Source organism: Astyanax mexicanus, chromosome 8 (genome assembly GCF_023375975.1).
Source record: "Astyanax mexicanus isolate ESR-SI-001 chromosome 8, AstMex3_surface, whole genome shotgun sequence".
Lineage (NCBI taxonomy): Eukaryota > Metazoa > Chordata > Actinopteri > Characiformes > Acestrorhamphidae > Astyanax > Astyanax mexicanus.
Window position 1 is genome coordinate 5,156,975 of NC_064415.1, and position 21,850 is coordinate 5,178,824.

The following is a 21,850-nucleotide window of genomic DNA, read 5'->3' on the forward strand; positions in this document are numbered from 1 at the left end:
GATGCATCACTGGTCACACTCTTCATGATAAATCACAGCTGATTACAGTAACTAATGTTCTGAATTTAGTGGGATTGTTATTGTTATTGTTATATGTTGTTATTGTGTGTAAAACACCATTTATAAAAGTATCTCCAGTTTTGACTGTTTTCAGTTTTCTCCATCAGTCTGTAAATAAATCTGGATTAATCCAAAATACACATTTTACACTGACTTCCATTAAAATCTAAGACAATATTTCCTTTTCCCTGCAAAGACATGCATGTATTTTAGAGATACTTGTTTTTTTTTTCACTTGAAAGCAGCCGAATAATTATATATATATATATATATATTGTATTTGTGATGGTGAATCTGATTGGTGGTCTAAGTTCAGGACTGTGATTAGTCTGAATGTAAGACGGGTAAACACCACCTGAGGGAGACATTTAGAAAAGGAATAATATTATTATGCACATCAGCTTCTAGAACATCTAGAATCTGTAGAGAAATACTGCCAATAGAATAGGACCCTCTAGAGTAAATATATATATAGAAATATAGAAGCTTATTGACACCATGCCTAATAATACCAAATGTGGGTTAATAAGTAGTATAATGAAAATGTAAATAAATTTAATTATGGGTTAATAATATATTGTGTTATAATATGTATTTGTCAGTTTAATAAAATACTTATACTGTAACTGATGATGATTCATAAGATCAAAAGTCCAGATAAAAGCTCAGAGTATCAGGTTTTATTTCTGAGCTTCTTGTGTTTTTAACCTTTGATTTGTTACCTGGATGTTGATTTACCTGTCTGACCTGAATATGAGATTAAAATTTCATAATTCTGTCTATTATACATCAGTTCATCTCATTTATATTCACAAACACACCTTTAATTTAGTGTTTTTTATTATTTTTAAATGTTCTGCATTGTAGATTATTACTAAAGTCCAAATTTAAACTATGAAGAAAAACAAATAGAGTTAAACAAAGCAGAATATATATTTTTTATATATTTTAGATTCTTCAAAGTATCTCCTATTGCTTAGATCAGACAGTTTTACACATCTCTGCTGGATTTTCTCAGTCAGTTTTATGAGGTAGAATCACCTGGAATTCACCTGGAATTTTTTTAATTGACATTTAAATGTGTTACAATGATATTTAACACTGTATTCTATAATTTACTTATATTTGTTTTTTCCTCATTATAATTACAGAGCATTGAAGTACATTTTAACTGTTATATTAATACATAAATACATAATACATAAATATATATTTTTTATATTTACCAGTGTAGTCATTTAATTTATTTTCTAAAAAGTTACATGATACATTGTACTTTAAAGTCACTATAAGACTCTGTGGGCGTGTCCTAAGCTTTAGTTCTTAATGGCTTTATTTTTTCTCCTTACATTACTTTTACTTTTATACTTTAAGTAGTTTTGAAACTTTAACACTTTTACTTGATAAGTTGATAAGTTGTTGAAATTGTTCACGTCACTATTTGCGTGAGTCAAGTCTAAAGACTTGTGATAATATAAAACAACGTTGATTTTATCTAAACGCAGGATGAAAAAAAAGGGTGATTTAAACCTTCAGTCCAAACCACCTAACACTAAACCATCGAGATGACACCACAGCAACTCGACTCTTGATTTTATCCCGACTTAAAGTGTGTTTGAGAGCATCAGTTGTAAAAAAGTATTTGAGTAATGTTCTAATCCAGATTATGAGAAACAAGAACTACTCAATTAAGTAAAGAATAATAATACTTTAATACCTTAAGGAAAAAATGAAGGTCAGTCATTCGTCATTCATTGCAAAGAACATCAAAAACGTTATGATAGAACTGGCACTCATCAGGACTGCTTCAGGAAAGTAAGAGCAAGAGTTTCCTCTGTTGTACAGGATAAGTTTATCAGAGTTACCAGCCTCCAGAAACCACAAGTTCTTAACATTTTGCAAGTATTTAGGTTTGTTTAACACTTTTTTAACTACATGATTTCTTATGTGTTCCTTCATAGTCTGGATCACGTCACTATTCATTTTCAGTGTAGGAAAAATGAATTAAAACACTGAATGAGAAGATGTGTCAAATCTGTTTGTGTTTTCTGAACTCTACAGTAGTGTCACAGTGTGTTTATGCTGCAAAATAACACATCTAGTGCGTCAGCAGCCTGTGTTAGTGTTAGCTGTGACTCTGGATAAGCTGCAGTATTTTAATCAGCTGGTTTGTAGTTTTGCATTAGACACAGGTCAGTGTGTTGTTTGTGTTTCCTCGTGCGCCGACACAAGACCACAGTGACGCTAAACCCCGCCTCCAAACATACACACCTGCTGCCCTCAGGTAAAGGTGAGCTGTAGAGATACAGAGAGAGCTGGAGATCAGAACTGAGAGGAAGAGGGGGATCAGCTGATGAAGAGAACAGTAAAAGGATGGCTGGAGAGCAGAAAGAGAAGAGTGCAGGTGAGTGTGTTTATACTGTACTGTAGAGGTGTTGAGTAATAAAGTACAAATACTTTGTTACCTTAGTAATTAGTAAAAATATAGGTTACTTTTATTTTACCGGAGTAATTTAATTTTTTTTTGACATTTTTTACAATTATCTAAAATTTCTACTCCATACATTTTAAAAACAGCCTTTTTACTCCTATTTCCTGTAGTAAAAAAAGAGTATACTAAGCATTATTATTATGCTATAGTGCACTAAAGTGTTCTTGTAGCCACATTATTATTAATCAGTATATTTAAAGAGTGCTAAAATGGAACCACTTTTCTTGTACTTATTATACTTTAACTCTATAAAAAATAGTACGAAAGTCTTACTTAAATTGTGCTAAATATACTTAACTGTACTAAAATAGAAGTATTTTAAATATACTTATGTAACATTTAAACATTTAAACTACTTCATGTATGTAACCCAACATTTTAACTATGCTTTCAGTAACATTATAATATATTTAATGAGTATTACTGTAACTGTATTACTATTATTATTATACACCAGGTATATTAAGAATGTATATTAAGATTTGATGTTAAATATATGTGATCTATTTACATTAGAGTACAAATATGTTTCCTGTTCCTTTATTTTGTAAGTAGCACACTTCTAGTATATTTCGTTGGGTATGAAATATATATTTTAATATACTGTACTACTTGTGATTGGATGTAGAGAAGTATAAACATATACCATTCCGACTTCCTATTGGTTTATACTGTGATCCATCACACCTGCACACACCCCCCCCCCCCCCCCCACACACACACCAGCATATATGCAGCTGAAACAGGAAACAGCCTAGTGCAAAATCCCAAATTATATTATCAACATTAACATTTTAATATTTTAAAATTATAGTCATTATATTTTTTACAAAAAATGTGTTGGGGGGTGGTGCACTATAGGCCTCTGTGGGCGTGGCCTAAGCTTTTGTTCTTAATGGCTTTATTTTTTCTCCTTACATTACTTTTACTTTAATACTTTAAGTAGTTTTGAAATCAGTACTTTTACACTTTTACTTAAAGAGTAAAAAGCTTGAGCTGATACTTCAACTTCTACAGAAGTATTTTTATTTATAAATGCCTATTTATGGCACTGCTCATAGATACTTATGCTTGTACGTTAGTTATTGATGCTGTAAATAAGGTAAAGACGTCTAAAACGATTTTAATATGAACTTAATATAATCAGACATTTCAATATATATCAAATAATGTAAAGAAAACAAGTTCATATTCATAAAGTTTTAAGAGTTCAGAAATCAATATTTGGTGGAATAACTCTGTTTTTTTAATCACAGTTTTTTTTTATGTATCTTGGCATCATGTTCTCCTCCACCAGTCTTACACACTGCTTTTGGTTAACTTTATGCTGCTTTACTCCTGGTGCAAAAAATTAAAGCACTTCAGCTTGGTTTGATGGTTGTGATCAGTTGTGATCAATGATTAGTTTTATCTGATTTTAATTGCCACTAGTGAAGAAAATCTGCAGTCTAAATGTTAGCATGTCTTAGTGTGTTGTTAGCAGGCATCTATAAATGACTAAATGACTAATTTACACTGATAAATCACTTTTTACACCATTATCCATCTCAAAGTAGCTCCACACCTCCTTGCTAGAATCCGGAGAGCCCTGACATTTAAACGAGGCATTAATAACTTAAAAAGTGCACAAGAAGCTTATTAAAAACCACTGTTTACATCCCATAATGCTACTAGCTTCAGCTCTGAGCGCCGCCATCACTGTACTGATAATGACATAGACATATATATACATAGACTCTGCATAGCCTGCCTCCTGGCGCCGGCTGCTACGCTATATATATTATATATATATATAAATGTATATATATATAAATGTATATATATATAAATGTCTATGTTATTATCAGTTCTGTAATGGCGGCGCTCAGAGCAGAAGATTTTTTTGTGCTTAAGTATTGTTTAATTATGGAGGACCAACACTGCCAAAATTTTAAATTAATAAATAAATAGATAATATAGATAGATATATAAATATATAAAAGATTTATAATATAAATAGATAAATGAAAAACACAAGTAAATCACTCAATGAAATTAATGTGGTTAATATAATTAATATAAAAATAAATACATATACATAAAAATAAATATCTTAATAAATTGTTATTTATGGGTTTCTTTATTAACTATGTTTAATTTTTCTTTTGATATATTTTTTATTTATTTACAGAACTGATTTATTCAGTGAGATCTTCTTATAAGATCAGCTTGATTGAGCAGCTCCATTAAACCCAGTGAGACAGTGCAGAACATCTACCACTCTGACTTTAGTGATAACGTGGGTTTAGAACGATTTTTAACATTTTTATAATCGTAACAAGCAACAATGCAGCACATAAACTATAATAATAAGAGTGAAAGTATTATCTGAAGATCTGACGTGATGTTTCTCCTCCACAGCTGATAGAAGAGAAGCTGGTGAGAGATTCACGAGGAGAGAGAGATGGAGCGGTGGAGTAAACAGGAGGCGTAGTTTACATAGATTTATTCAATTTTTCTGTGGTGAGTTTTACACCAGTATTTCTTCATGAATTATCGTCTTCAGTTCTGGAGGATATAGATCATTAATTTTCTCCATGTTTCTGCATTTCTCCAGATGTTCCTCTTGGTGGAAGCAGCTCAGATGAAGGAACCTGGATCAGACTGTGCTGAGAAACACCTGAGAGTTTTTGCTTAAACCTTACAGAACTGTGATTTACCAACTACTGTATATGACAGATTTACACTGGAAAAAACTCTGTTATTAATGTATATAGAATTCATTCTGTAAATGCACTAATATATCAATATTACTGTATCATTCTGTAACAGGTAACAGAGCAGTTATAGTGTACACTGAGTGTACAGTGTGTAAACAGTGCTTTTACTGTTATTTTACTATCAGATTATTTAAATATTCACTTTTTCTACTGCACATTTTCTCTTTTATCAAAAAAATATATAATAAATGTAATCTGATATTTTCTAATATCTGTATATTTTATAAGTAAGATTTAATAGAAGCTCATCAATCAAATAATAAAATGTTTATCTGATTTTAGCTCCTCTCCTTGCTCTGTTTTGAACTTTTCTGTTCTTTCAGTACAGCTAAAATATATTATTTTATTTTATATTAAAAAGTAGTACTATAATAATCTGATGTTGTACTGCCCTCTACAGGCTAAAACAGTGAACTGCTTGCTGCTGTTTTATTGCTGATCTTGCAAAATCAATATGTCCAAATACGTCACTGGTTGTTCTGGAGGCGGGTCCTAGCTGAAATCTGATTGGCCCCCTGAAGTGCCCCTGTCCTGTCACTCATTTTTTTCTATGTTCACAAAAAATGCATGTTAAATTAATGAGGAGATTTAAGGACTTAATCTTGTCTTGTGAATAACATAAAAAATAATTCTGCAACTAAAATTAAGATTTCATACAAAAAAAAACAACAACAGCAGAATCCACAAAAATCCAAAAAATTATACAAAATCACAAACATAAAAGCAAATACTGGGAAAATGTAAATGCAAATCATTTAAAAATAACTGCAAATAATAAAAAAGTAACCAAGTATATTTTAAAACATACTTAATTTGATATTCGACTTTGCAATTTGTATTCTTTAAATATCTTTTTCTTTTGATTTTAAAGAGATAAAATGACAGATATAAAAAGAATCTCAAGAATCTAATGCACTATGCACTTCTATGTTTACCATCCAGGTACTATAATCAGCCACTGTTTAAACTGGTTAAACTGGAGAGAGAGAGAGAGAGAGAGAGAGAGAGAGAGAGAGAGAGAGAGAGAGAGAGAGAGAGAGAGAGAGAGAGACAGACAGAGGTTAGCTCTGGTGCTGTTGGTCAGGTTTTTTTTATATATTAAATACAAGGTGCTAGACTAGTACTGTCTGTCAGTGTATCAGATGTTTTATTACAGAATAAAACATTTGATCAGACAGATGATGTCTGACTCCTGATTCAGCCTGAGCAGGTAAAAGATAATAAGGCACAAGCTCTTTGCACCCAGGTTATGTAGCAGCAGTGTGTACTATTGCTAAAAATATTTACATGGAAGTTGTAAAAATGTAAAAAACTTTTGTCATGTTCTTTTGGTCCATTCATCATAACATTTGGATGTTTAAAGAACTATTGCCGCATTCAGTTTACAGATTCTGGTTATACAGATGGGCAATTGTGTTTCTGGTGTTTATATGTTGATTAGACCCGGTTAAATTATGTTTATCGAGGTAATGATAAATGATAAATGCTGGTTTTACAGGACTCTGAAATGTGCTTCATGCACAACCGAATAGACATTTTTCCTAAGTTTGGTATTCAATTACTGTCTTGGTGGCATTGGATAACAAATTGAGTTGCTGGTTTTATAGGACTCCGAAATCAGGTTTTTGCACAACCGAATAGACATTTTTCCTATGTTTGGTTTTCAATTACTCCAAAATGATACAATAATATCACTTGTTACTCATGTCATTAACAGTAAGGAATGGGTTCTTTAAGGCTCTCTTTGTGGCATTCGATAACAATTTGATTTACTGGTTTTATAGGACTCCGAAATCTGTTTTTTGCACAACCGAATAGACATTGTTTCTAAGTTTGGTATCCAATTACTCCCAAATGATAAAGTAATATAATGTGTTACTCAGGTCATTAACAGTAAGTGGGTTCTTTAAATGGGTTTAAATTTAGTTCTTTAAATGGGTTCTTTATGGCTGTCTTTGTGGCATTGGATAACAATTAGATTGACTGGTTTTATAGGACTCCGAAATGTGTTTTTTGCACAACCGAATAGACATTTTTCCTAAGTTTGGTATTCAATTACTCCAAAATGATACAGTAATATAATTTGTTACTCATGTCATTAATAGTATGGAATGTGTTCTTTTAGGCTGGAATTGGATAAAAATTAATTTTCTGGTTTACTCCAAAATGATACAGTAATATCACTTCAAACATATATCTGGGATACAAGAGAATAAGGTCTATAAGAATTTTGTTCTGTGATATTATAACAATTTGATTTGCTTATTTAAAAGCACTCCAAACATTTTTAAAACGTTACACTGTTCTACAGATAAGAAGTGGTCTTTCTGGTGTATTTTTGTGGATTAGATCTCGTTAAATCATGTTTATTTAGGTGTAAAACTAGTTTCTGTTCCATTTTAAGTCTCTGCAAGAGAAGCGCCAGTCTCCGCTCCTCCGGGTGCGCTGTGCACGCGGCTACAGTAAAACACGGTTTAGACGCGCACTCCAGTTTTCGGTGCACAACCACGGTCTCTAGTTCGCCTTTACATCCACCAAGTCATGACATGTAAAAGAGGACCGGGTAACCTCAAATGTGAGGGCTACAGCTCCAAAGGGGAGGAGCCTATCTCCAAGTTCTTGGAGAAGGGTAGCCACGCCCACTTGGGCTCCGGCCTACAGCATTACATATATGAGTTCTTGTCCCCGATGACGCCGATCACGTCACTGCTCTCAGTCTCTCCTCCTCCAGCTCCGCATGTGTTTTGAAAACTAGAAAAGGAGAGAGATACAGGCGAGCTGCGGGGCAGTGCAACAACATTTCGGAAACCATTTCTTCCAGCAGCAGTGGAAGATCGGAAACACTAGCTACTGAGAGGAACAGGAGGATCAGCAGATGAAGAGAAGAAAGAAAGAGAAGATGGATAAACAGCAGAAAGAGAAGATGGATAAACAGCAGAAAGAGAAGATGGATAAACAGCAGAAAGAGAAGATGGATAAACAGCAGAAAGAGAAGAGTGCAGGTGAGGCTGTTCTGCACTGGGTTTCACAAAAGATTTTTAGTAAAAAGATGATTCCTAAATTAGTATAATAAGTGATCATCACACAGAGCACCTCTTTCTCTCTCTCTCTCTCTCTCTCTAATTTTCTCTCTTTTTTCTCTTTCTATCTCTTTCTAGCTGATCTGATCTTTATACTGTACTGATCTTTCTGCTCCAGACGCTATTTTACTCTTTATCTGCTGATTAATTACAGATCCTGTCTCTCTGCAGAGTTTAAACACTTCTTACACTCCCAATGTCACTGATATAAATATATATAATAGTGTGTAAAAGATGAGTGTTTATTGTGTTGTTATACTACTGTATTCTCCACTATAGAGTCAGTCTCAGAAAGATCCACTCTGTACCTGCTTTATAGCACATATCTGCACTAAATCTCCGGTAGGAAATGTTATATTCAGTAGAGAGTGGTCCGCACACTGGTCCGCTGCGTGCTCTTCTTTTACCGTAAAGCAGGATGTAGAGGCGCAGAAAAATTAGTTGCAGCAGAAGTTCAGGACCAGCCCAGAGAAAATAAAAAACACACACTCTTCAGATTCTACTGAATTAATAGCATTTATTTATTTATATTTTTTACAGAAAATTGATAAATATTGACTGAATTAGTAGGAGAATGTTCAGAAAGTGTGTTTTAGTACTTTCCTGTGTTCCTGTCTCGTGTGTTCTACCTCCTTTATCTTGTTTAACTTTGTTACACAGAAACAGATTCGTCATCACATCCAATAAACACATCATTTACATTCAAAACACACATTCTCAAACACAGACATTAATAAATTAAACAATAAATATGTGGAGCTGAAATACAGGATAAAGAAGAGTCTGATCTAATGTTTCTCCTCCACAGCCAATAGGAGAGAAGCTGGTGAGAGAGACACAAGAGGGAGAGGGAGCAGTGGAAAAAGAAAAAGGAGCCGCAGTTTAGAAATATTCACTGATTTCTGTGGTGAGTTTTACACCAGAGATTCTTCATCAACAACACAGATTATTATTTTCCCTGTATAAAAACTGCTGACACACCTGATATTGATTGTTCCTCCAGATGTTCAGATGAAGGAATCTGGAAGCTGAACTCAGACTGTGCTGAGGAACAACAGAGAGTTTCTATTCAAACCTTATAGAACTGTGATTTATTAACTGCTGTTTATTACAGATCACAGAAGCGTGTCTCCTGCTCTTTACATACCCTAAATATCAATATTACAATTTACAGAACAGTTAATGTACTGTATGTAAATGTTGCTTTATTTTACTGTAAATATTTACTCCGCTCTATTTGTCCTAATATAAACTTTTACCTGATATCGTTATTTAAAAATGTTTTTATCTTTATCAATAAAATGGGAAAATGATCTGATTTTAACTTCTTTGTTTGTTGTGTTCTGAACATTGATATTATTTAATGCTCTATAATACCCATTTACATCTTACATTTAAATCTAAGACCATTTTCCTAACCAGGTAAAGACATAATTTAAAAAATACATGTTTTTCACTGGAAAGCAGCAGAATAGTGAAATATATTGTATTTGTGATGGTGAATGTGTTTTATGGTCTAAGTTCAGGACTGTGATTGGTCTGTATGTAAGGATGCAGTGACAGATAAACACCACCTGAGGGAGACATTTAGAAGGCTAATGATATTATTAACTTTATGAAAAAATAATAAAATGACAGATATAAAAATTCAAATGACTCCAGAATCTAATGCTGACATAGATGTGCAAATGCACATCAGCTTGTAGAGAAGTATTGCCAATAGAATAGGACTCTCTGCATCAGAAAATGAACACAAACCTACTGGCCCCTGCCTAATAATACCAGGGGTGGGGTTAATAAGTAATATAATAAAAATTTGGTTTGATGGTTTGTGATCATCCATCTTCCTCTTGATTATATTCCAGAGGTTTACAGTTTGGTAAAATCAAGGGAAACATCATTTTTAAATGGTCTCTTATTTTTTACAGAGCTGTATGTCACAAGCTTAATCCCCTCGTTAGTATTTTATGAATTGAGACATGTTCTATGCAGCTGGGGACGTTTATGATCCAGTGAGTTGAACCTACTGTTATTATTTCTTTTTAATGTATTATTTATTTCCAAATTTAGGAGGGTCAGTAACCCCTGTCCAAATGAAGTATAGAGTACAGAGAGAGAGAGAGAGAGAGAGAGAGAGAGAGAGAGAGAGAGAGAGAGAGAGAGAGAGAGAGAGACGTGTCATGCTGTATTTTTGTGTCTTTTTCTTTGTTTCTGTAATTATGTCAAAGTAATATAATGACAATTAGCTGTACAGATGTACTAGTGTTGTGCAAAAAGTTAGTTAAATGTTAATGAAAATAAAAATCTCTTGGAAATTAAACAGTAAAAATAAAAAGATAAACTGGAGGGAAAAATCTCCGAAAAGGTCCTGGCAGATACATACAAATGTTAACAAGGTCCTGTCTGTTACATCTGCATTTATTCTGGCCACCATTGTACCAGAATCCCATTGGGAATACTGTGAGCTGATTGGCTGGTTGATAAACTCATTTCGGAATCAACAGGGAGGGGACTCCAGAAGGAAAACGGAAGTGAGAATCCCTCTTTTAGATTCTTTACCACTTTAAAAGCGTGCATATGGCGCGCGCCTCGTTTTTACTGACGGCTCTGATTGGCTACGAGCTGAACGCCCCTCCTTCTTCGTGCACTCGTACAAGTTTTTACTTTCGAGATCCGAGCACGCTTCTCAACCAGCTGCACTCAGAGCATGCAGAAAGAACTCTAGCTGGAATTAAACACGGTTCTGTGCTGGAAGGAGGTGAGAAGAAGATCAGAACAGTTGTGAGAAGAGCTGCTTAAAGAAACTGGAAGATAAACAGATAAACAGCAGAAAGAGAAGATGGATAAAAAGCATAAAGAGAAGAAAGATAAACCGCAGGAAGAGAATAGTGCAGGTGAGGCTGTTCTGCACTGGGTTTCACAAAAGCTTTCAAGCACAAAGTCTTATTTTTATTCTTATTAGTATACTAAAGTGATCATCACACATAGCACTCTCTCTTTCTATTTCTCTCTAGAGCTGATCTGATCTTTATACTGTGCCGATCTTCCTGCTTTAAACCTTACTTTACTCTTTATCTACTGATTCATTACAGATCCTGTCTCTCTGCAGAGTTTAAACACTTCTTATACTCCCAACATCACTGCTATAATCATATAGAATAATGTGTAAATGATGAGGTGTGTTTATTGTGTCGTACTACATTACTGAATTCATACATTCAATACATTACTGAATCAGTCTCAGAAAGATCTATTCTATGTAGCCCACTTTATATATCACCAAATAATCAAATATCTGCTTTATACCACAGATCTGCATTAAATCTCTAATAGAAATCAGTTTATATCCAGAAGAGAGAGGTCAGCTCACTGGTCAGGTGTTTTACGCTGTGAGCTTTTGTGTGCTTTTACCGTAAAGCAGGATGTAGAGGCGCAGCACAAATTAATTGCAGCAGAAGTTTTAGATCAGCCCAGAGAAAATAAAGAACACACTTTTCAGATTCTACTGAATTAATAGCATTTATTTATTTATATTTTTTCAGAAATATGATAAATATTGACTGAATTAGTAGGAGCATGTTTAAAAAGCGTGTTTTAATATTTTTCCCTTTTTCTTATCCTGTTTAACTTTGTTACACTAAAACAGATCAACATTCACATCCAACAAACACATCATTCACATTCAGAACACACATTCTCAAATTCTTAAATAAAACAATGTGGAGTAATAATAGATCTATTCAGCATTTTACCTGAACTGACCTGTATTCTCCATATTATATATATATATATATATATATATATATATATATATATATACATATATAATGAGCAGTAGAAAAATAATGTGCTCCACACTGTGTGGAGCTGAAATACAGGATAAAGAAGTGTCTGATCTGATGTTTCTCCTCCACAGCCAATGGGAAAGAAGCTGATGAGAAATCGACAGATGAGGGAAAGAGTAGTAGCAGTAAAATAAACAGGAGCAGCAGTTTACTACGACACATTAATTTCTGTGGTGAGTTTTACACCAGAGATTCTTCATGAATGAACGTCTCTTCAGTTCTGGAGAACACAGATTATTACTTTCCCTGTATAAAAACTCCTAATATTGATCATCTTCATGTTTCTGCATTTCTTCAAATGTTTCTCCAGACGTTTCTCCAGGTGTTCAGATGAAGGAATCTTAAAGCTGAATTCTCCTGATCAGACTGTGCTGAAGAGTTTCTACTCAAACCTTCATATTTCTGTCTACTATACACCAGTTCATTACATTTATATTCACTAACACAATTATTCAGAGCAATAAAGCAGCACGATGTAGCATTTTTACCTTATTTAAAAAATAATATTAAGAAATAAATGTGAATTTATTGATTTGATAATCTTATAGACCTTATATTTAAACCTTATAGAACACACACAGCTCCTGATCCTCAGTGTGAATCTCTCTCTTTATTAATGTATTGATAGAATATTCACAGTATTGTAGAGTTAGTGTGTGTTGTATGTAAATAGTGCTTTACATTACTGTTAGATTCTGTTTTACTGCTCTTTTCCAACTCTGTTTTTGTCCTAATATAAAATTTCTCCTGATTACTAAATAAGAAAAATAATAATAATGTTTTAATAATGTTTTTTGTTATGTGCATCTGCACGTAGAATGTGTTTTTCTGTCTTCCTCCCCGTTTCTCCCTCTTTCTCTCTGTCTGTCTCTCTCTGTGTCTTTGGACAGATAAGTTGGGCACTTCACATTATTCAGTATGTAGGTAACACAACGTCTAGATACACCAGGTAAGGGGCGGGTGCCACTGCTGTATTTTTGGTTTAGTTTATAGTTTTGGGTTAGGTAGCTTAGCACACTTTTATTATTTTCTTTCCTTTGGCACCGTCCACATTCGGCATTAAGTTTAAAGAAACAGCCTATTTTTTTGTTATTCTTTTTTATTTTTGTATTTTTCATTTGTTATTTTTGTATTTGTGTTATTTTTTGTAACTTTTTGTAACAACCAATAAAAACTCTGGTTTGATTTTCACCTGAACCTCTGTTTTGAGTCCCTTTATTCCTGAAACTATTTTCTTTACTTCCCTATTTACTATAGACTGCAACATTCTTTTAGCTGGGAACGTAACATTTATTTGTATGTCACAAGCTTAATCCCCTCGGCAGTATTTGATTAATTGAGCCATCTTTTATGCAGCTGGGGATGCTTAGGATCCAATGAGCAACTGAGTTCAACCTACTGTTATTATTTTATAATTTATTTCTAAATGTATCTACTTAAATAAATGTACCCAAATTACTTCTGTTTAAATGAAACCTTTGTTGTAAAAAGCGCTTTATAAATAAAATTGAATTGAACTGAATTGAATTATTATTATTATTTTTATTAGTTTTATTGAACAGCATGGGCATATATACTTTCATTTGCTGACATGTTTTATTCTGTGTATTAATACAGTACAATATGGAGTTTTCTGTTAAATGTCCAAGCCACGCGCTGAACAGTACACGCTAGTGCTGCACGCATGTTGTTGTGGGACTTGTAGTTTTCTGACACATTATCGTTTTGCACAACAACTTCAAAACTGCTGTTTACATGAAGCCTCGGTGCATATTTAGTGCCCCTCAGACTGCGCCATGAATAACACTGACCGAACAAATCTCATTATAAAGAGTTTAAATCTGTAGTTCAGTCTTTACCACCTCACACGTCATAGGGGGCGGAAGCAGCGGGAGGAGCGCTGTGCGCAGGTGGGCGCGAGGACTCCTCCAGGCGGGTCTCTACTCCTACTAGCTGCGGGGAGACGGGGAAAGCTAGCGGCTTTCTTTGAGAAGTATGTGGGGAGCGCTGTAACTGCAGACATAGGGATACAAATCCCAACAGATGAAGAGAAGAAAGAGAGAGAAGATGGACAGACCGCAGAAAAAGAAGAGTGCAGGTGAGTGCTATCAGGACAGTAGAGCTCATCTTCACTTACTCTACTTTCTGCTGTTTACTACACACACACACACACACACCTCACTCACTCTCTCTCTCAGCATGTTCAGTCTAATATACTGTATTTACTGTGTAGAAGAGCTGTCTGGCTACAGATCGGGGTTCTTCTGACTAATAATGCCCGGATCAGACTACACGATCAGACTACACTTTGACTTTGACTTTGACTTGACTTTGACGAATTTAGCCCGATGTCGCGAGCGATAAAGGTCAGTGTAGTTGTAACGCTCCAGCCCGGATATGGGGAGCTTTTGGGCGGGTGAAACACGAAGCACTCTGGATCAGATGAGAGACACTGACTCACTCTGGCGGTACTCCACTCTTTATTAGTTCATACATGAACTAAGTAGACACCAAAAGCACTTATTAGGCGTTACTACAAAAATAAAATAAACAAAATAAAGGAGCTTAGGTCCAGTGGGTCTAGTGGTACAGCACAACAACTCTCTGCCTCTCACATTATCAGCGTAGCTACCCATGTGGTCTCTTAAAGGGACAGTGTACTCTTAACTAAAATACTGGCCGTTACATAGTGTGACATAGTCAAAAAACAGTAATTTTACGAAAATATTAGCATGTTAGAATATTTTGTATTTTATCGTCTAGATTGACATGCTGCTCCGCGACCTGCTCCTTGACGATGGCCAATAGCAAGACTGTGGCGCACAGATGGTGCTGCTGCAATTCTTTTAAAGTTCTCAATCAAACAGAAGAATAATCTAATAATCATCTAATATTCCACTTCATCCATGAGATATTCTGTTTTCATGCACTGAAATCCAGCTAAAGTAGCTGCATCTTTACCGCACCTCAAGTTCTCTCTGGATTACACAAACCTCTTTTTGTGTTTTTAGTGTAAGAGAACGGTATTCAGTACACAGTTTCGGTATTTTCCGCGTTTGAGTGGATATTACGAAAATACCCGAGTTCAAATAGGCTGCAGTGATTGGTTAAACTATGGAATATCTGCCTGGCAACCAAAATAATTTTGATTGGTTACTTTTGGACCAATAGTTTTAAAGAAAACCCCGAAAAACTGCCCTCAGTCCTGTCACCAGTGTGCATCAGTATTCCGTACACCTGCCAACAAACAGGCAACGGTGTTCCGTACACCTCAGATTTCCGCTCGTGGTGGCTGTATTTTGCAAAACTTCACCACCTTTAACTTATGAGCTTAGACTGACATAGAAGCTTAGTAAAGTGTTTGTCAAATGGATTTGATAAGTTGTCTATGAATTGAAAAAAATTGTGCTGAAGCTGCAGCACAAAATCTCAGCTGTCTATGAGTGATGAAGTGGAGCTGGAGTAAGCTCGTTTTTAAAGCAAGTTATAAACTATGATCATTAATTCCTCAATCAAATATTACAACATATGCTGTTAGTTGGATGTTTAACGTTGCATTTTGGGTGAAATGTGATGTTAAAAGTGGGTAAAACCTTACGTGAACTAGTCGATAAAGTTTTCCCCACCCCCTAGCCTCAGCGTTGGTAACCCTTCCCCACCCACCCGTTTTCGGCGACGCGGACGGTTCCTCCCTACCTACCGGCATTTAAAGAGAAAACACAACGTGGATGGTCACTGACCTGTTTTGATGGAAAGAGGAATGATTGACAATGACCCCAGACTATATTTTCAAACATATCAATAGTTTATAATAAAGTATTTTATTGTTTAAATGGTCTACTGTACGGAATACTGAAGTGTACGATATATACCGTTCTCTTACGTAACTGTTACACGCGAACAGACCAGCCGGCGGCGCCGTTTAGCGGGACCTTTAACAAATAATGTTGATAAACAGCGTTCTAAATTAGTCCTTCCCACTGTTGCACTTTGTGTGTGGTTTGTAGTGTAAAGCGTTCTATTAATGCTGGAACTGGTGCAGTATGCACTTCAGAAACTGCCAATTAATTCATTAAAATTATTTATTATTTGTTTATTTAAGTGCATGTTAAGCTTATTTTTAATATCAGTCTCTGCCTCCATAGATTATTTTATTACAATTAGGGTTAATGATTAGTCAGATAAAATAAATAAATGAAATAGAGTTATATATATACATACAGCATTTTACCTGAACTGATCTGTTCTGCTAATTCTCCTGCTTGATTTTATATATAATGAGCAGGAGAATCATATGATGCATTTAAAACTGTATAAATGATCTGATGTTTCTTCTTCACAGCCAATGGGAGAAAAGCTGATGAGAGAGATGTGAAGAGTAGTAGCAGTGGAATAAGAAGGAGCAGAAGTTTAGAACGACTCTTTTTTTTCTGTGGTGAGTTTTACACCAGAAATTCCTCATGAATGATCGTCTTCAGTTCTGGTGAACAGATTATTATCTTCTCTGTATAAAAACTCCTGATACTCCTGATATTGATCATCTCCATGTTTCTGTATTTCTCCAGATGTTCCTCCTGATGATCTTCCAGGTGTTCCTGCAGGGGGAGACAACTCAGATGAAGGAATCTGGAAGCTGAATTCTCCTGATCAGACTGTGCCGAGGAACACCTGAGAGTTTTACTCAAACCTTAGAGAACTGTGATTTACTAACTGCTGTTTATTACAGATCACAGAAACATGGCTTCTGCTCCTCACAGTATTTCCCTCTTTCTCTCTCTCTCTCTCTCTCTCTCTCTCTGTCTCTCTCTTTCTTACACTGAAAATACTCTGTTATTAATGTATATAGAGTTTAGTCTTTACCAAATACCAAATATCTATACTACAGGTTACACACCAGTTATTGTATTGTATGTAAACATTGCTTTATTTTACTGTTAGATTCTGTTAATATTTACTCCACTCAGTTTTTGTCCTTTTATAAAATTTCATCTGATATCTTTGAGAAAAATGCTTATTTAATCAATAAAAGGGAAAATATATATGATTGTAGCTTCTTTTGTTTGTTGTGTTCCGAACATTGCTATTATTTAATTACATACAAAATGTACATTATATATTATTCATATAGTGTGTAAATCATTCTGGATTAATCCAGCAGTAGAAATGCTCTATAATACCCATTTTACCTTGATTTCCATTCAAATCTAAGACCATTTCCTTAACCCTGTAAAGACACAATTTTAGGGATACATGTTTTTTCACTGGACAGCAGCCGAATAATGAAATATATTGTATTTGTGATGGTGAATGTGTTTGATGGTCTAAGTTAAGGACTGTGATTAGTCTGTATGTAAGGATGCAGTGACGGCTAAACACCACCTGAGGGAGACATTTAGAAGAGTAATAATATTATTAACTAAAGGATAACATAATAAAAAAAAACAGATATAAAAATTAAAATGACTCCAGAATCTAATGCTGACACAGACATGCAAATGTACATCAGTGTGTAGAGAAGTATTGCCAATAGAATAGGACTGTCTGCAGCAGATAATGAACATGAACCTATTGCCACCATGCCTTATTTTACCAGGGGTAGGTTAATAAATAATATAATAAAAAGGTAAATTAATTTAAATTAATTTTGGGTTAATAGTATATTATATTAACTGTAGTTGTCAGTTAAATAAAACACTAATGCTGTAACTGATGATGTTTCACAAGATCAAAAGTCCAGACAAGATCTCAGTCTGAGTATCAGGTTTTATTTCTGAGCTTCTTGTGTTTTTAACCTTTGATTTGTTACCTGGATGTTGATTTACCTGTCAGACCTGAATATGAGATTAAAATTTCAGAATTCTGTCCGTCACACATCAGTTCATCTCATTTATATTCACAAAATCACCTTTAATCAAAACAATAAAGCAGCATTTTTACTTTAAAATGTTACAAACAACTAAAAACACTATTTTTAGACCAGTTAATAATTTAAAAATAAAATTAATAAATAAGATTAATAAATGTATGTAAATTCGTTAATTTGATAACCTGTAAACATGTTGTTTAAATCTGATGTTCTGCTGTTTTCAGATTATGAGTAATATGTTAACACATTAATCAGATTAATGACCAGATCAGTACAATATTTACAACATTATGCAAATGCGTTGAATGTTATGTTTTTCGGGTGTTTTTGGAACATTTTCATTTCTGTTTTTTGTTTTAATGTTTGTTTATTCTCACTCAATTTATTTATTTTTTACATTTGATGATTAAATATTGCAAACACACCATTTCTTCATTTATATTATCAGTATAAATTTAGAAAAATATCAAATTCTATGTTTAAATACATTCTCAAATTGTTAAGTTAAAGAAAACATGTTTTATGACACGTTAATTAGTGAAATAATACAGAAAAAATATTCATGGTCTTTTGTCTTCACTTAAACCCTAATCACTCTCTACAGTTCCAGTCAAAAGTTTAACCACACCTCCTCTCTCTCATTGAATGTTTTCTTTCTTTCTTTTTATGATTTTTTTACATTGTAAATTTAATATGGAAGACTATATTTAAGCTCTATAGGAACACATGCTGAATTATTTTGTAAACAAAAAAGAATATTTTTCTTAAACCAGAATCTGTTTTATACTTTAGATTCTTCTAAGTATCACATGTCTCTTTGAGTTCAGATCTGCAGACTCTTGGTATTTTAATCTCAGTGTCTTCATGAGGGAGAGTCACCTGGAATAGTTTTCTCAGTGTCTTGAAGGAAGGAGTTCCTGGAGGTGCTGAACAATAGCTGCTGCTTTTCCTTCACGCTGTGAAGCTCCAGCTCATCCCAATTAAATCACCTCAAATCACCGTCTCATTTCATCAGGTTTAGATCAGGGGATTAATGTGGAGGAATAACACTTTATTACTGTTTTACTAAGTAATTCTATATGTGTCCCTTAATCGTTTCATGTATTAAATATTATTTATTCTACAATGTAGAAAATGCATTAAACAAAGAAATAAAGAAAAACACTACATGAGAAGGTGTGTGCAAACTTTTGACTTTGGTACTGTATACAGCTCTGTAAAAACTTAAGAAAGCACTTCAGTTTCTGAATAAGTTTCTCTGATTTGGCTATTTATAGGTTTATGTTAGAGTAAAATAAACGTTGTTACATTCTATAAACTACATACAACATTTTTCCTAAATTTCAACAAAAAAAATGCTATTTAGAGCATTTATTTGCAGAAAATGAGAAATTCTGAAATAACAAAAAATATGAAAACAAGTTCATATTTTAAGATTCAAGTTCAAGTTCAGAAATCAATATTTGATTTTAATGCATCTAGGCATCATGTTCTCCTCCACCAGTCTTACACACTGCTTTTGGATAACTTTATGCTGCTTTACTCCTGGTGCAAAAATTCAAGCAGTTCAGTTTGGTGGTTTGATGGCTTGTGATCATCCATCTTCCTCTTTATTATATTCCAGAGGTTTTTAATTTGGTAAAATCAAAGCAACTCATCATTTTAAAGTGGTATCTTGTTTCTTTTTCAGAGCTGTATGTCACAATCTTAATCCCCTCGTTAGTATTTTATGAATTGAGACATGTTTTATGCAGCTGGGGACGTTTATGATTCAATGAGCAACTGAGTTCAACCTACTGTTATTATTTCTTCTTATTTTATTATTTATTTCTAAATTTATCTACTTAAGTAAATCTACCCAAATTACTTCTGTTCAAATGACCCCCTACTCATCATTAGCAATGCATCCAGCCCCCAACAGTATGAGGAAAAAACACAATTTACAATTTACACAATTTACTAAATTACTAAATTCTGCATTTTAGAAAAATACAATCATTGTGAATTCTTATTAATTTATTTTCAAAATATTTTAACCTTATAGCTACATTATATTTGAATTATGAATTAACCCTTAACTGGCTCTTACAGCAAGAGATTAAATTATATAGAATTACCAACACTGGAGGCAAGTTGCTTTCCCTAACAGAAATACTGAGAAAAGAGATTTAATAAATTGTGGAATAATTACAGATATACACTACGTCTTTAAATCAATAACCAATAAGTGAACCAGATTAGTTCTGAAATAAAGGAGAAAGAAGATCTGATGTGATGTTTTTCCACAGCCAATAAGAAAAAAGCTGACAAATGAGACGCGAGGAGACAGACGCATAGCAGTAAAATGAACAGGATCAGCAGTTTACCACTAGCTATACATGATTTTTTTTGGTGAGCTTTACACCAGTAATTATTTAAGAATTAATGTCTTTAGTCCTCCTTTCTTCATAAACACCTGATACACCTGACCTGATATTTATCATATCCACCCAGCTGGCCCACAACCGACCTTCATTGTTGAAATGTGGTTGAAATATGACTAAAGTAATGTCTGTTGTTGTTTCAACGTTGAAACAATGTTGAATCAACATTTAATGTTCAATGGTTGTGCTAACGTTGAAATTTTAATGTTGAATCAACATAATGTCCTCAACCTTCTGCCTTTAGAATCAGCATTTTACATTACATCACCATATAATTTCTAAAAACGTTGGATGGAGGAATGAAGCAGTGTTTTACTTCTATTTGCAGTAACTGCTTTTTAATTTAACACCATGTCGCTTATTTCCCATTTTGATTTCAAGCTAAATTTCGTGGTGTTAGTCTGCCTGAACCATACATTGTTTTGTAGATAAGTTTCAGTTCTGTTACAGTTGTGGTGGAACTACTTTTTGGCGGAAGGCACACTCCATATTAAAGCATATTCATTCTGTTTCTTAAAGTTCTTTGATTTATTTTCTTTATTAATTTTGTAAAAATGAACTGTTGTATAAAAGCAATAGAACACTCGAGGTCGTGTGTTATCATCAAAAAATATATAATATGTTATCATATCAAAAAATATGTCAGATTTTTCAATTACTGCAATAAAGGGAAAAAACACCTTCTCGCTGCGGCTCTCACCTACTCGCTCTTAGTAAATACCAGGGGTTTCGTGCATGACGTATTTTTGGGGGCGGGGTTGTGGGAAGGCTGTTGTCGTAAGGGGAGGGACTTGAGCATGCGCAGAGAGGAACCCGCCCAATTCAAAAGACCGGTTTGAATCTGCTTCTGAATAAAGAAGCCGCTGGAGCAAGAAAGGTACAGTATAAGCTTTAAAACACATTGTTCGTGGAATAAAACATGCGCGTAACCAATTAAATTATGAAAATCTAGGAAGAACAGTGTTTATTTATGTTGCTGTGTAATATCTGAGGCTCGATTCCATTTATTTAGCCAACCAGCTGCACTCAGAGCGTGCAGGAAGACCTCTAACTGGAATTAAACACTGTTCTGTGCTGGAAGGAGGTGAGAAGAAGTTCAGAAGAGTTATGAGAAGAAGAGCTGCTGAGAGAAACTGGAGGATAAACAGATGAACAGCAGAAAGAGAAGATGGATAAACCGCAGAAAGAGAAGAGTGCAGGTGAGGCTGTTCTGCACTGGCTTTCACAAAAGCTTTCAAGTAGAGGTCTGCGCGGTACTGCTTTTTTAAACCCGCTCCTGCTCGCTCCCGTCTGTTTTTGTCCCGTTACCGCCCGCTCCCGGCAAAA

General features: G+C 34.2%; 1 protein-coding gene across 17 annotated transcripts in view; it reads left to right on the forward strand.

The window, feature by feature from the left end:
* Positions 1–21,850, forward strand: part of LOC103031905 (rho GTPase-activating protein gacO) — a 52,804-nt gene that overhangs the window by 22,814 nt on the left and 8,140 nt on the right. For 2 of the 17 annotated variants that reach the window (XR_007440143.1, XR_007440147.1), the window contains exon 1: positions 2,444–2,464. The exons of 5 other annotated variants lie outside the window; for them this stretch is intronic. Coding sequence is in view for 6 of the 12 variants with exons in the window: in XM_049481951.1 (XP_049337908.1) it covers positions 8,186–8,312; positions 16,578–16,670; positions 16,801–16,907 (327 nt within the window). In the remaining 6 variants the exon portion in view is untranslated. Of the gene's footprint in view, positions 1–2,443; positions 2,465–8,024; positions 8,313–12,306; positions 12,409–12,545; positions 13,433–14,118; positions 14,334–16,577; positions 16,671–16,800; positions 17,275–21,305; positions 21,402–21,536; positions 21,724–21,850 lie in introns of those variants that run through there. 10 more of the 17 variants (XM_049481953.1, XM_049481952.1, XM_049481951.1 and 7 more) reach the window with 9 other exon arrangements.